This window comes from Mastomys coucha, unplaced genomic scaffold (assembly GCF_008632895.1).
Source record: "Mastomys coucha isolate ucsf_1 unplaced genomic scaffold, UCSF_Mcou_1 pScaffold19, whole genome shotgun sequence".
NCBI lineage: Eukaryota > Metazoa > Chordata > Mammalia > Rodentia > Muridae > Mastomys > Mastomys coucha.
In genome coordinates, this window is record NW_022196901.1 from 24,239,649 (window position 1) to 24,255,869 (window position 16,221).

A 16,221-nucleotide genomic window follows, 5' to 3' on the forward strand; every position below is an offset into this window, starting at 1 on the left:
AAAAAAAAAAAAAAAAAAAAGGAGTGAAGATTTTTAAACCATGTATAAAGGTTATTTAATATTTTGCTAGACAGATAATCTCAGAGCATTTAATTTGCTTACAAGAAAAGGTTTGAACTACTGTATTAACTGTTTGTTTATTAATTTTTCTTTTTCTTTTCTCTTTTTATTTTTTCTTTATTTACATTTCAAATGTTATCCCCTTTCCCAGTTTCCCCAGCTCCCAGAAACCGCCTATCCAATCCTCCCTCCTCGTGCTTCTTTGAGGGTGTTCCTCCACCCACCCACCCACTCCCACCTCCCCACCCTCAATTCCCCTACACTGGGACATCTATTGAGCCTTTATAGGACCAAGGAGCTCTCCTCTCATTGATGCATGACAAGGCCATCCTCTGCAACGCATGCAACTGGAGCCATGTGTACTCCTTTGTTGATGGATTACTCCCTGGGAGCTCTGGGGGGACTGGTTGGTTGATATTGTTCTTCCTGTGGAGTTGCAAACCCCTTCAGCTCCTTCAGTCCTTTCTCTAACTCCTGTATTGGAGACTCCACGCTCAGTCCAATGGTTGGCTGCTAACATCCGCCTCTGTATTTGTGAGGCTCTGACAGGACTTCTCCAGAGACAGCCATGTCAGGTTCCTTTCAGCATGCACTTTTTGGCATCCACAAGATCTTGGTTTGGTAACTGTATATGGGATGAATCCCCAGGTGGGACAATCTCTGGGTGGCCTTTCCTTCAGTCTCTGCTCTACACTTTATCCCCATATTTGCTACTATGGGTATTTTGTTCTCCTTCTAAGAAGGACCAAAGCATCTACACTTTAGTCTTACTTCTTGTGGAGCTTCCTGTGGTATGTGAATTGTATCTTGGTTATTTGGAGCTTTTGGGCTAATATCCACTTATCAATGAGTGTTCTTTTTCGATTGGATTGCCTCACTTGGGGTGATTTTGTCTAGTTCCATCCATTTGCCTAAGAATTTCATGAATTCATCATTTTTAATAGTTGAGCAGTACTCAATTGTATAAATGTACCACATTTTCTTTATATATTCCTTTTTGAAGGACATCTAAGTTCTTTCCTGCTCCTGGCTATTATAAATAAGGCTGCTATGAACATAGTGGGGCATGTGTCCTTGTTACATGTTGGAGCATCTTCTGGGTATATGCCCAGGAGTGGTATTGCTGTGTCCTCGGGTAGTACTTTGTTCAGTTTTCTGAGAAACCGATTTCCAGAGTGGTTGAACCAGCTTGCAAATCCCACCAGCAATGGAGGAATGTTCCTCTTTCTCCACAACCTCTCCAGCATCTGCTGTCACCTGAGTTCTTGATTTTAGCCATTCTGACTGGTGTGAGATGGATTAACTGTTCATTTATATAGTCAATTGATGTGATTATTTCATTTATCACCTAGTCATTAAAGTCAATTCTTTGTAAATGTAATTTTTATTGTACTGAAGTAATTGTCATATGGAGGCTTACTTGTCTGCTAATCTAAGTTTAGTCCTGGAAGTTTCTAAATGCCTTTCAATCTTATTTAGGCCTAGAATGTTTCAGCCTCTGAGACTTACTTCTCAATAAGTTCGTGTACGGCGCCTTTGCTTGCCTGATGGCAATAATGACAGAACACCGAGACTTCTCTCACGGTTTACTGGTTTACTCAGGAATGTTCTTTTGTGTTACAGCTCTCCTAGGTTCCTAAGTGTTATAGCTCTTCTAGGTGTTACGTCTCTTCTTGGTATTACTGCTGCTTCTTGCTTCCTAGGTGCCCCGGCTCTTCTTGCTTCTGTGAAATGGCTCTTCTTGCTTCTGTGGACATGGCATGGGGGCTGCTCTTGCTTCTGTGTAGTGGCCCTGACTGCCCAGAGAGAGCTCCTTATATACTCGAGCCCGAGCTCTCGTGGCCCTCCTGAATTGGTTCCCCGGCAATCGCCTCATTAGCATACACCCGCTCCGGAGACACCTAATTTGCATGAGCCCGCTGGGGGGTGGGGGGCGCATGTGCCACCGATCGTCCAAGCGGCTGCCTACAAGCTCACCCTTTCTAGCTCTTTCTAAACTCTGGCTGGCTGGTTCATCTCAGCTGTTCTGGCTCAAAATCTGGCTTCTCTCTCGGCCTCTGACTGCTTTGCTCTGCTTGGCCTCAAACTAACTCTGGCAGTTATTCTAATCTTCTGGCACCTTCTCACTCTCTGGCTCATTCTGTTTGCATGTGTGTCTAGCTTGTTCTCTCTCTCTTCAGTCTGTCTCTCTATAACTCTCCCAGTAAAACTGATAACTTTCTCTCTCTACACTGCTCATCAAGTAGCTTCCCCTTCCTTCCACTTCCCATGACAGTGAGGCATAACCAATTCTGTCACATCTTTCTCTTATTTGTCACTTTGTCTGCCGCTTAATTAGGCATCACTTTGAAACATAGGTGCTTCCTTCTATAAACTACCTTTACTTCATTGTTTGGGATTGAAGTTGTGTACTAAGGGTGTGTACATTCTAGCCAGAGGGATTGCACATCACAACTAGAAACAGACTTTTTTTTTTTTTTAAGTAAACACAATCTGGGGGTTCACAGTATAATGAAATACCCTGCAGCAATTCTTTATTGATGGTCATGATCTCATTTCAGAGGCTTACTGAACAATTTGAGCTAGCCATTTACAAAGTCCATTGAGTGGAGCTTGGAGAAGCTGGTAACAGATGTTTATAGACCTCACCCATAGAAACCATGTGCTCATTGCAGTGTTATAGAATTCTGCTATGGAGAGAATGTGGAGTAGTATTCATCCAGGAGTGCCTTGAGGACTGTGGGATTGTCTAGTCATAACCCCTGTCCATGTACTCCTCCATTGCTCTCAGCAACCTGCAACTGTGGGGGTTGGACTGCCTTGATGCCATGTCCTGAGAGTACCTTCTTCAGGAAGTCAGTGTTATTTCATTTAATGGGCAGAATTGATGATATTAGTTAAAAATAAGTTTTTCTTAGTTTTTTTTTCTTCCACTAAAACCATAAAAGTAAAATCAAGTATTTCTAATTTGTTCTTAGAAACAAGTAGTATCACTGTACCCAGCAATAAATATTTTTTTTAAAACAGAGAAACCTTTCAACATAGAGGCAGTGACACGAAACTTAGTTCTTTTGTAAAGAAAGGAGATACTTGTCATCTTCAGAGTGTTAATTCCTCTTATATAACATCCTTATCAAAACTTAAAAAGTTTCCTGTGTAATAAACCAATTCACTCTTTAAATGATCTCTCAGGCCTGTAAACTTCGTGAAGTATGTGTTTCAGCTTTTAGTCATAAACACACTTGAATTTCATATTAAACAGAACTACCTGATGTGTACTATATCCGTATAGTCACTAAAACCCAGCAATGGTGGCTAGTGAAAGGCTCAACTAATTCTCAGATCGAAGGCATGGAAGTAAAAGTTTCTCTTTTTTTTTTTTTTTGCTTACATTTACATGTCTAAAAGGCAGGATATGACTGTAGAAAATAAACAGCTGTGTATATATTTCCACCACCAATAACATGGCGATGCAAAAGATATCACTAGTTTGCTTCATTCGGTTCCTTTTCTAGCCTGCTGTGGAAACTGGCTTGGGTCCTTTCAGATCAAAAGACAATGTCTTCAGCTTGTATTCAGACTTGTCTTTGCTGGAAACTGTTTTGTGAATCATTTCAGTAATGAGATCTAACAAGGTTAGGACCATCTATTGACCTACTATTGCCTATCACTCTTGTTGCCCCAACAAGACTTTAGAAAAAGTCTCCTTTTTTCCTGCCCACCATGGGCACCTTGTCCAATGCCTAACTTTCCTTTTCAGAAATGGTAGGTTATTCTTACTAAGAATCTTTCTCCCACTGGTCCACTAACCAACCATCTCCTGTGTGATAAATCCATGGAAAAGAGTTTCCATGTAGGACCTGGGAAGTTTAAGGTCCCATAAGTTTTCTTGGTTACTCATATTTTTCATGGGACCTTCTACATGTTGGTATTTCTGGCTTATGTTTATTTGCATTTTAAGTAACTTTGATGTCATTGTCTCTTTAGTATTTCTGGTTTGTTGAACCATAATCTTAAAGCTCCCTGGTTGGTAGTCTTGGTACCTTTATATAATACTTTCTGTAATACTGTTTGTTTTATTGCTCTCTTTTTAATAGAACCTGATTTGAAAAAACGGATCCGGGTGCACTTGCTCAATGCCCATGGCCTGGATGAAGCTGGCATTGATGGTGGTGGTATTTTCAGAGAGTTTTTAAATGAACTACTGAAATCTGGATTTAACCCCAACCAGGGGTTTTTTAAGACTACTAATGAAGGGCTTCTATACCCCAACCCAGCTGCTCAGATGCTTGTGGGAGATTCTTTTGCAAGGCATTACTACTTCCTAGGCAGAATGCTTGGAAAGGTAATTTTTATATAAAAATAAGGCTCAAAACAAAAGATGTTATTTTACTGTTTTTATAGAGCTGTCTACATTTTATTGATTATCATTATTCAAAATTGTTAAAAAAACATTTTGCTGATCCCTACCTAGTAATTATATAGCAACTATATTTTATTATCATCATACATTGCATGGGCAAGTAGTTGGACTAAAAAATAATTGGTATAGTACAAAAATAGGACTATAAAACTGTAGATAGAGGTATGTATTTATTTTTGACCTTTTTTTATGTGTGTGCATGGGTATGCTTGGACATTGGTGTCTTTCTCATTTGTGTGCATGGGTATGCTTGGACATTGGTGTCTTTCTCATTTGCTCCCTGCCATCCTTGTTCTGTGAGTCAGGTTCTTTCACTGAGCCTAGAACTAGTTGATTCTGTTGACTATCAAGCCCGGCTTTCCCCAGCTCCCCAGAACTGGAAATATAGAAGCATGCTTCCATGCCTGGCTGTTTGTGGTTTTGTTTTGTTAATGTGGGTGCTAGAAATGGAATGCCTCCTATAAGCACTTTATCCACTTAGCCATCACCCCAGACCCAAAAGTAACTATTTTAGAGTTGTTCGATGTGATTTATACATGTTACATGACTGGGGAATATGTAATTAAAGGCAAAACTTCATGTTTAATGGTGAAATGTACATAGTATTCCCTCTAAATCAGAAACAAGGGCACACTTTACCCTGGGGGATCTACATTGCAATTGCTCCCTTAGTAACCCTTAATTCCAACAAAATGAAGTTGTTACTGTTACTGATTACTCATGTTTTTAAGTATGGGGCTTTTATATACAAGTATATATTTCTATATTATGTTTATTTTGTTTCCTTACTTGAATTTTAAACCAATAAAAATGTTGGTTACTGTTAACTGTGGAAGAATGTGACTAGCAGGATGTTCCAGGAAAATCAGGAGCTGCCTACTATGTCTTAAATGACTGTATTTGAGCTCTAATTTGATCCCATGGGACGCTTTATAGTGGAAGAAGGCGTGGTGCATCTGCCATATGTCCAATGGATCTCTGCCATTAGGCTCAGTTCTTTTCAAGGTTTATTTTTAACTTTGTGTTTGTATATGGATAGTGTATGTGAATCCAGGTACCCTTGGAGGCCAGAAGCATTGAATCCCTGTGAAGCTGGAATTATAGGTGATTGTGAACTGACTGACATGGAGACAGTGAACTGAACTCAGGTCCTCTGCAAAAATAGTATGTTGCTCTTTATCACCGAGCCATCTCTCCAGGCCTGAGGTCAGGCTGTTAACTACCCAATTCTTATTAATATGTTGGCACACGCCTTTAATCCCAACTCTCAGAAGACAGAGGAAGGCAGATCTGAGTTTGAGGACAACCTGGTCTACAGAGTGAGCTCTAGGAGAGCCAAGGCTACACAAAGAAACTCTGTCTTGAAATACTAAAGAAAGAAAGGAAGAGAGAAGGTAGGAAGGGAAGGAAGGAGGCTAGGTGAGTCATGAAATCTTGGCCATGAGGTTAAGAGCTGCCCAGATGGAACATGGCAAATTATAGCTCGGGGTTATATCTGCCCACCTCTGGTGCTGATTGAGTCTTGTTATAAAGGTTGTGGGTTTTTTAAATCTGGGAACTAAATGATCAACAGCAGGGTAGAAGCCTCCAACTGAGAGTAAACATTTACTACAACAACATATTGACACAGGAAAGATTTTACTCCAGACTCAGTGACTCAAAATTATTATGAGTACTTGTAACTTGAGGAACAGAATTCCCAGCTTCTTGTAGCAGGGCAGCTGAGGACTCAACACAGATAGGGGAGGTGGTTCATCTGACCCCCTTCTTCACCTTACCCACTGCTTCTGCCTCCTGAGTCCTACGATTAAAAGCATGACCCAACATGACCAGCCTGCCTTACGGGTCTTATAAGAGGAAAGATGTAGTGTATTTGGTGATATGAAACAACATTATAGTATGCACATAACATACCAACTGATGACACTCATCACCAAGCCTGATGACCTAAGTTTGATCTCTGTATTCAACATGGTAAAAGAAGAAAAACAACTCCCACAAATTGTCCCCTAGCTTCCATATACATGTCATGGTATGTGCCTCCTCCCTAAATAAATAAATGTAATGCAGAATGTGTGTGTAAAACTCAAACCTTTAGCTGTCAGACAAATGCAAATAAAACTAGATTGGAATACCATCCTATCCAGTTAGAATAGCTACTATTGAAAGCATAGCAGACATGGTGGCTCGTGCCTATAATCCTAATATTTGGAATGCAGGACAATTATTTTTAAGTCCCATACTGGCCTGGACTATGTGTGGGTGAAGTGCTTATGAGAAGTTGGGGGGGGACTTAGACGCACAATTAGTGAGGAGATGTGTGTGTGTGTGTGTGTCTAGAGGTTCCTCAAAAAATAACTACAGCCCTCAGGTATTTAGCTCATTCTTATAAGACCTAATATATTCCCAGAGAAAATGAAGTCAGCATGTCCTTGTTGCCCATATTGGTGCTTAACATGGAACAGATAAAGAAATCATAGTATATATATATACATGATGAAATAATATTCATCTATAAAGAATAAGGTCAGGCCATTTACAGGAAAATAAATGGACTCAATGACATTGTATTGAGTGAAATAGTCCAGACCTAGAAAAACACATATCACATGTGCACTCTGGTATGTGGAAGCTAAAAACTGCCTGAATGTAGAATATTGAAGTTAGGGGGAAAAAAGGAGAGTAGATGAGAGACTTGATTTGATCATTGAACACTATAGGCATGTGTAGAAATATTCACTCTAAGCCTTGTTCATATGTACAGTTAATACATGTTAACCAAAAATTAGAGTATGAGGGGCTGGAGAGATTGCTCAGTGGTTAAGAGGACTGACTGTTCTTCTAGAGAGGTCCTGAGTTCAATTCCCAGCAACCACATAGTGGCTCACAACCATTTGTAATAGGATCTGATACCCTCTTCTGTTGTGTTTGAAGACAGCGACAGTGTACTCACATACATACAATAAATATTTTTTTAAAAAAAGTTAGAGCTGGGCAGTAGAGGCGCACGCCTTTAATCCCAGCACTTGGGAGGCAGAGGCAGGCAGATTTCTGAGTTTGAGGCCAGCCAGCCAGGGCTATACAGAGAAACCCTATCTCGGGAAAAAAAAAAAATTTGGAGTGTGATGACACATGCTTTAATCCCAGCACCTAGAATGCTGAGGTAAGAGGATTGTGAGTTGAAGGACAGCCTGAACAAGATCTTGTCTCAAAAAGCAAGGACTTGGCACATAGATCAGTGATCAAGAGTTTCTACACGTTGTTGAACCCCCAAGACTGCAGAATAAGAACAGAAGTGAATTAATTAAATTATTTTTAAAACTGTAGCTCCTGGAGAGTGGTGGTTGATTTAGTTCCTCAGAGTTTTCTGCATGGGAATTCTTCAGGGGTTTCTAAAATGTCTATTTACTACCTGATTGTAAGTGGTTAACTGTGCATCAGTATGTCTGCATCCAAATGAATGCACCCATACAACACTAATAGCATGGCACCTGATCATTAAATCTGCAAGAGAAGAAAACTATCTCTTGATTGATTATAGTATTTATTGGGTCATAATATATTTAAATTTTCTTAATGCATATGTTAGTGATTGTTTACTGTGATAAAGTGCATGAAGGTCTCCAGAGCATCTTTGCACAGGAAGAATTACCTCCTGTCACTGGGCACTTCTCAGTTAAAAGTTCCATTAGCAGATGGTTCCTGCTTGGGGTGTGGGTCATGGCTGCACTTTGTTGCTTGTAAATCAGCGTCTAGACGGGGATAAGTAAACAGCCTGGCATGTGGTCATGTCATGTCGACCGTTTTCACAGATAGAAGCACCTTAGTCCATTTAAGCCAATTAAGTTCAGAATATTTATTGGAACAAATCTTTTATCGTATTTGAATTCTACTTGAAAATTTCCCCTTGATTCAGAATATTGATTTAATTGGAACAGAATGCCTATAAATCAGATTATTTGGTAATACCATGGTAATATATTTGAAATTTTTAATTAGCAGATTGTGTAACTTCAGCATGCTTTATAATTGTGTATTTCAGCAAAGTAAGTATGAAGTTAATGTATCATAAAGTGAGATATTGACAGTTAGCGGTTGATCTTGACCTTTCTGGAAGCTGAAAGAATTTATTCCTATATGTCATTAGTGTCCCTTAGAAAATGCTGTGTAGGTTCTGAGACTTAAATCTATAAACCTTGAGATGAATACTTGAACCATTGCTTGCCTCATCCTTCATGTGACACAGCTCCTCTACTCTGCAGTCATCTTTGAGCCTAAACTTAGTATATTGTATCCCCTGCCTCATCTACTTTGATCAAACCAAGGCTCTTGTCTTTCCTTAAACTTATGATCTTGACAGTAGTATAGGTCTTCTAAAACTAAGACAGAACATTTTATACAATTTAAATTTAAATTTAGTGACTTTGCCAACTAAAGCTGTGCACACCTTTAACCCCAGCACTGGGAGGCAGAGGCAGGAAGATCTCTGAGTTTAAAGCCAGCCTGGTCTACTTAAGCAAGTTCCAGGACTAAATGGTGAGACCTTGTCTCATCAAAACAAAACAACAAAAACAATTTAGTGGTCATGGCACCTGTGTTTTGCTCTTAAACAAGATCAGCTTAGAAAGGCAATTATAAGTAGTTGAGCTTAATCTTTATTGTGAGTTAGACCAGGTTAAGAACTCCTGATCTTGACTGCATGACCCAAAGTGTGTTTAACTTTGATATTATAAATAGGTAGAGCAAGCACTCAAATGGGAAAGTTAGGTAGAGGTTGGTGACAGTGGAATCCCAGCCTTGGTAGTGTAGGACTGAAAGGGAGTAACATACAAGTCATTTGTTGATAGTCAGGGGAAAAAGAAAGAGGATAGGAAGAAGCCTGCCTGGTTTGTTCTGAGAACAGAAGGATAGAAGTGGCATTGGCTAAGTAAGCTAGGGAAGATTGGGTAAGAAGTATAGATACCTGAGACATGCCTTAGGGGTTAGATACCTTAGGCAGACACTGTATTCAAGAACAAGGTCTGGACTGAGCTGCAGACTGGAAGGGGTGCATATAGAGGGTGGAGCTTGGGAAGCAAGTCCCATGAGAAAAAGAGGGAAGAAAGGGAGAATGCAAGGTTTAGAAGCCTGGTAAAGATTGTCTCAAGGGAAAAGAGGATAATTACTATGTGATGTTACTGATGGGCCAAATAACATTAGAACAGAGAGGTGGCCTGGTCATTTATCAGTATGGACAATTACTTTGCATGGAATGGAAGCAAAGCCTGGGCAGATGGTTGCTAGGGTACATTCTGTGCTCTTTGACTGTCATCTGGAAACTACTATGACCATTCATACTAACAAGCAGTAAAATGAAGGCCATTTTCTTTAGCACTAGACAAGCAAACTGCTGCTCTTACCCTATGTATGAAGTACAGACCTAATGCTTTGAGAAAAGAGTATTCTCTGCAAGATTCCATTGGGATATATTCAGTTCAGGTATTTGAGAATGTGACTTGAGGTCTGTGGCTGGAAGAAGACAAAAAGACAGGCAGGGTGCTAATAATTCTCAATGCTTCCCCCTTCCTCCAGAGTGTGTCCATAGGTAGAAGCAGAGAGGCTTCACTGAAGTCATGGGAGGTACACTTCAATGGGAACTGAGATGAGTGAGTAGAGCCTGTGTGGGAAGGAGGCTGATGAACCCAAGAATAACCCAGAAATAGCAGCTTCACCTGGGACCTGGTAGAAGTCTATGTTTCCCTTGGGCTAGCTAGCTTGCAAACTTTGTTCTGCCAGTTCTCAAATTTGCTGAGCTAACCATGAGAATGACTCCCCAGAGAAACATGGGCTGTCAGTTGACTGAAGTCTTGGTTAAGTGAACCAAAGTGGCCACAAACTAGAGAGAGGCAAGAAAGTGTAAGCTAGGCCAGATGTAACATCACCTGTAACTCTAGCAGTTGAGAGAGAGACAGGAAGATTGAGAATTCATGGCGAGCCTACAATACATGAGATGCTGTATCAAAAAACTAAAAGAAAAAAGAAACGATGAACTGTGTGTAAACAAACTAAAAGCACAGACAATGATCACAAGATCCCATCCTAAAGTCTGAACTGTTGAGAAAATCAGGAGGTTAGAGAGATGGTTCACCAGTTAAAAGCATGCACTGCTCTTATAGAGGACCTATGTTTGGTTCTCAATACCTGCCATGGTGGCCCACAACTATCCATAACTCCAATTCTAGGGGATCTGACTCTTGACCTCTAAGAGCACCAGTACACCTATTCAGGCAAAACACTTAGACACATTAAAAAATAAGAAAGGATTGGAAATTAGTCTATGAATGGAGACAAGGAGGGAAAGAGCTGGGCTGGAGAGATGGCTCAGCAGTTAAGAGCACTGACTGCTCTTCCAAAGGTCCTGAGTTCAATTCCCAGCAACTGCATGGTGGCTCACAACCATCTGTAATGGGATCTGATGCTCTCTTCTGGGGTATCTAAAGACAGCTACAGTGTACTTACATATAATAAATAAATAAATCTTTAGTTAACAAAAGGAAGGAGGGAAAGAGCTGAAAAGGAGAAAAGGGACAGAGATCAGTATGGGCTGTCAAACCCAGAAGGTGAAGGGACTCTGTGTGAGGGTTAGTAGAATGGGTTCAAAAGTCAAGGTTGCCAAGGTGATCTAGTGCAAGATTAAGTAGCTAGAATGTTAGATCATGGCCAGTTGGGTCACTGAAGTCACCAATGGTTATCAGTGATTGGAGTAAAAAGCTTTTGCTTTTTAATTTTATCATCGTTTTTGTTATTGTGTATGTAATATGAAAATGGGTGCGTGCCACAGTGCACTTTTGCAGGCCAAAGGCCAACTGTGCCTCTGTGGGTTTTGGAAATGGGTCTTGGGGTCTCAGACTTGGATGGCATTCACTTTTACCTGCTGAGGCCAGGAGTGAGAATTTTAAACTAAAGAGGGCCTGACAAGTGCTAGCAGGTGCCATGGGCCTCAGTCCAGTGTAGATATCACAAGGAGAATGTGTGTTCTGGAAATAGCAGTGCCAAAGGGACCTCAGACACTGGGTTTTTTTTTTTTTGGCAGGCACAGAGTAGTGTACAGAGCTGATGCTGTTCATTGCTAAGGTCAGCACTGGATATACACTGGATTCCCCAGTGATCCCTGAATCTTAAATGTGAAACCAGAACAGTCCACAAAAGGAAAAAAAATCAGGTCTAGAGAGAGGATGCAGTGATTATGAGCACTTACTGCTTTTGCAGTTACCAGCAAGCATATCAGGTAGCTAGCAAACTCAAGGGAGGAGTGTCTACATGCATATATCTAAATATGTTCATTTTTTAAAAAGGACATCAGTTGATTTATTCAAAAGTTAAAGCAGTTGTCCCTCTAATAGCAGTAACTGTTTGAGATCTTCTCTCCCCCTCCTTCCCACCCCCCATGGCTGTTCCTGTTCTTCAAGTAACAAAACAGCCATGTGTGTTTGATTGCCTCTAGTTGCACATGCATTGGATCATTAATGAGCAGTTGCACTCATTGAAACTAACATTCACAGAGACAACAAAGTGGGGTTCAGCATCTGATGCATTAGGCACAGTTGGGGTGCCAACCCCAACTCTAACTTAGTGTCAGGTAGCTGTGTGGGCCTAAATGCTATAGGAGTTGGCCATGACTGAAAACCAATGATTCTAAATGAGTCTAAATGGCATGCGCATGTTTTGTTTTTTAAGCTATGTAGTTAGCATGATTAGAAATAATTAAAATTATCTGCTTGCTGTTTTTAGGATGGCTTTAAAGCAAGACATCATTTCCTATGGTTTTTAGATTAAGTTATAAATGTTCACTTTAGAACTACCTGAAGATTGATAGAGATGCATTTGAAAAGCATTATTTTTTTTATTGATTCTTAATGTAGTAAATTACTGAAGTTATTTGGCAGCAAGCAGAAGTAGCCTGTCCTGTAACTCACATTTTTTTTCCTGATAGAGCCACAATTTGCATTAATTACATTGAGACTGCACTCACTTATATTAAAAGGCTTCTACTATAATTAATCCTTTTCATTTCAAACCATTTTGGCACAATTTCTGGCTATAAACTTTTGTGAAGGACATAACTGGGAAATTCTGTACAGGCTTTTCTGTATACCTAGCTTTTCTTTTTTTCTTTTTTTCTTTTTTTTTTTTGTGACAGGTAGTTATTGATACGTTTCTAGGAACAAGTGTGGTGCAGTGGTCTTGAAAATTCTAAGTGGATTATTTTACATAAAAAATAGACAGTTTTAGAGTTGTATAACTAACCTGTATTTAGAAAGTACCTTGATTTATGCTTACATTTGTATCTCAATTGCATACATTATGGAAATTTAATTTATAATCCATTTAGCTGATGCAATCATAGTTTTCAGTGCTATCATTTATTAGTGCTTGTTTATTAAATGCTCTAAAGGTTTAAACCTGCCTTATGTAAAAAATTATACCTATGCATTTACATTTTATGAGTCACAGTGGAATTTCTGTTTAAAATTCAGGTAGCCCCGATATATTTAACGAATTTCTCTGGTTTGTTTTTACTAATGCAGAAATGGCAAACAATGACCTTCCATATTGAACATGCAATGATTTACACTCCAGCTTACTTTCAAATTCCACTGTGTAAATGAGGGCTTTTTCTCAGTACATGAGGATCAATCATGCAACTTTATGCAAAATGCTCTCCTTGGCTTTGAACTCATCCTTCATTTAGAACTAATAGTGTTTATAAGTGCTCCAGGTTAATATTATTAACTGTTGTTTGTTTGTTTGTTTGTTTTGAGAAGAGTTGCCCATGGGGGAAATTGTTTCATATAGTTATCATTGCCTAGACATGCTGCTGGCCTGAGAGGTAGGGAGGAAGCACAGACTCATCATAAACACTGATCTCTGAGTTAGACATATTCTAATAAGGAAAAAAAATTATAGAGGAAGACTTGTGCGACTCCATAGGATTGATTTCTTATCATGTTAGGTCTTAGGAAAATGAGTCAGTCATGGCCCTGCTCAGCGTGATGCTTGTGTTTACAAGAGCACCAACCAAGCTGGTAACCAAGGAATTTAACAAAGATTGGTTGTGGCTTCCAAGTTTGCCTGTCAGAATGAGACACTAAGAGTATAGTGGTGGGTTTTGTTTGTATGTTTGTTTATGTGCTTTTGTGCACATGTGCTCATCTGCCCTGGTGCACATGTGGAGGTAAAGTTCTCTCATTCCACCATGTGGTCACAAAGATTAGGCTTGTCAGTAAGAACCTGAATTCAACATCTGAGCCATCTTGCCACAGCCTCTAAAATAATTTTCTTTTTTAACTCTTACCACACATTTCTCAGTCTGTACTGCATTTTACAGCTGTGGGCCATTGGAATATTTACTGTGTGGTATGAATCTCTGACCTTATGTTGGAAACCTTACATAATTTTACTTTCCATTTCTGCTAGGGAATCTCTGGAGATCTACATAGTAACTCATTAACACTAATTAATCCAATGGGTGTCAGGAAGAGCAGCTTCCAGCCACAGGCCAAGATTAAAAAGCTGGCAGTCCTGACAGGTGGGAGTGTGAGGGCCAGTGGGAGTCCTCACACATCATTGGGTGGGTGGGAGAAGGTGCTAGCATGTTAGAAACTATTTGGACAATGTCTTCCTTGTGCTAGCCACCTCTATGCTCTTCTCCTAAGTGTATGTTCATGAAAGTCCAGAAGTGGAAGCACCACACATGCCCATCACCAGGTGAATCTATCACAGTACAGCAAATGAAAGAATCTCCAAAACCTGGTGTGTACTATATTATTATGAGAAGTCTTAGGAGTAATGAAACTTAGATCTCTAGAGGCGATTCTCTGAATTTACTCAGGTTTAACCAAGTAAGAAGTTCATCAAAGGGGCTGGAGAGATGGCTTAGAGGTTAAGAACACTGGCTGCTCTTCCAGAGGATCCAGGTCCAATTTCCAGCAAGCACATGGCAGCTCACACCTGTGTATAACTCCAGTTCCAGGAGATTAGATACACACACACACAGATATATATGCAGGCAAAATACCAATGCACATAAAATAAAAATAACTTTTTAAAAATTCATGCAAGGTTTATCTGTACTACAGTACAAATAATCACAAAAATAATGTACAATGAGGACATATATCTTATTTTTACCCTTTTTTAGGAGCATGTAGATGTGTACCATATGTATTCAAGAGCTCAACCTAGAGGCTGGAAGAGTATATATTAGATTTTCTGGAGTTAAGGTAGTTGTGAGCCCTCTCATGTAGGTGCTGAGGATTGAACTTGTGCCCTCTGAAAGAACAGTAGTCTTCTGAACTGCAGAAGTAGACTGGGCAGCTGAATTCACAGTGCTAATGTGACCACATCTATAGCTGCTAGAGAGCTCTGTTCTAGATCTTCCACACCCTGTCTGTGAACATGCCCTCATTTGAAAATACATAGTCAAGTTCAATCCCAAAATCCGATGCTCAGTGTCTTTCTAAGATAAAGGGAAGATGTGACACAGAGCAAACACACAGTGCAGATACAGAGGCAGGAAGTAGAAGGATGCAGCTGAAGCCATGTCCAGAGCTGCCAGGAACTTGAACGGGAGTGAAAGATCCATCTGCAGAACTGTGAGACAGTACTTTGTTTTGTTTAGTTTCCTGTTTGTATTCAGTTGGTACCTAATACACTAAAACCCTAGAACACTCATATCTGACTGTGGGAAACATTTGCTGACCTATTGTAGCATGAAGGATTTGGCTCTTAGAAGTCCCATTCACAGTATTACACTCCAGTTTCAGCCCTGGTCTAGTATACGGTAAATGCATTGGCCTCACATTATCATGGAGGCAAGGTCTGCCTCTCAGGACTCTGTAACTGTTGAATTAGCTTGTGTTCTCTTATAGGAAGCATACAGATAATGTTGACTGTTAATTCCCCTGTCTGCCCTTTGGTCTGTCTGAAGGCTCTGTATGAAAACATGTTGGTGGAGCTACCCTTTGCTGGCTTTTTCCTGTCCAAGCTACTGGGAACCAGTGCAGATGTGGACATCCACCATCTTGCCTCATTGGACCCCGAAGTCTACAGGAACCTGCTTTTCCTCAAGAGCTATGAGGAGGATGTGGAGGAGCTGGGACTGAACTTTACTGTGGTGAACAATGACCTGGGAGAAGCCCAGGTGAGCTGGGGACACATTTCATCTTTCAGTGAGAAAGCGTTCCTCTTGCCACTGTCACCTGGAAAAAACTTTTGACTGGGGCTTGGCAGCAACAGCAGCTCAAGCTTTCCAGGCCCCTCAGCATCTTTGCAGGGAAAGTATGCCCTGCCTGGTAGGTAGTCCTTTCCTCTCTGGATTGTGCCCCTAGCTGTGCTGAAGCTAGAGGTTCTTCTCTTTCCTTGCTGGGGAGTGACTGACAAACCATCCTTCCCTCACATCTGCATGGTTGCTCCTGCTGCTTTCATCCTTTTTGCAAAAAGAAAGGCCGGTGTTAGAGTCAGAGTAGGTTTTGTTGTTACTTTTGGTTTGTTGGACTTTGTTGTTTGGTGTGTGTGCATGTGTGGTTTTTTTTGTGAGATAGGGTTTCATGTAGATGGAGCTGGCTCTTCCCAATCACACAGATCTGCCTACTTCTGTCTCCTAGGTGCTGAGATTAAAGGCATGTTCAACCTCAAGCCTGACACAAACTTGTTTTCCCTTTCCTTCTTTCTTTTGCTCTTTCTTTCTTTCTTTCCTT

General features: G+C 40.3%; 1 protein-coding gene across 1 annotated transcript in view; it reads left to right on the forward strand.

The window, feature by feature from the left end:
- Ube3c (ubiquitin protein ligase E3C) overlaps positions 1-16,221 on the forward strand; it is a 112,069-nt gene that overhangs the window by 72,121 nt on the left and 23,727 nt on the right. Inside the window, exons 18-19 of the mRNA XM_031380273.1 lie at positions 4,158-4,405; positions 15,453-15,665. Of these exons, the coding sequence (XP_031236133.1) occupies positions 4,158-4,405; positions 15,453-15,665 (461 nt within the window). The remainder of the gene's footprint in view (positions 1-4,157; positions 4,406-15,452; positions 15,666-16,221) is intronic.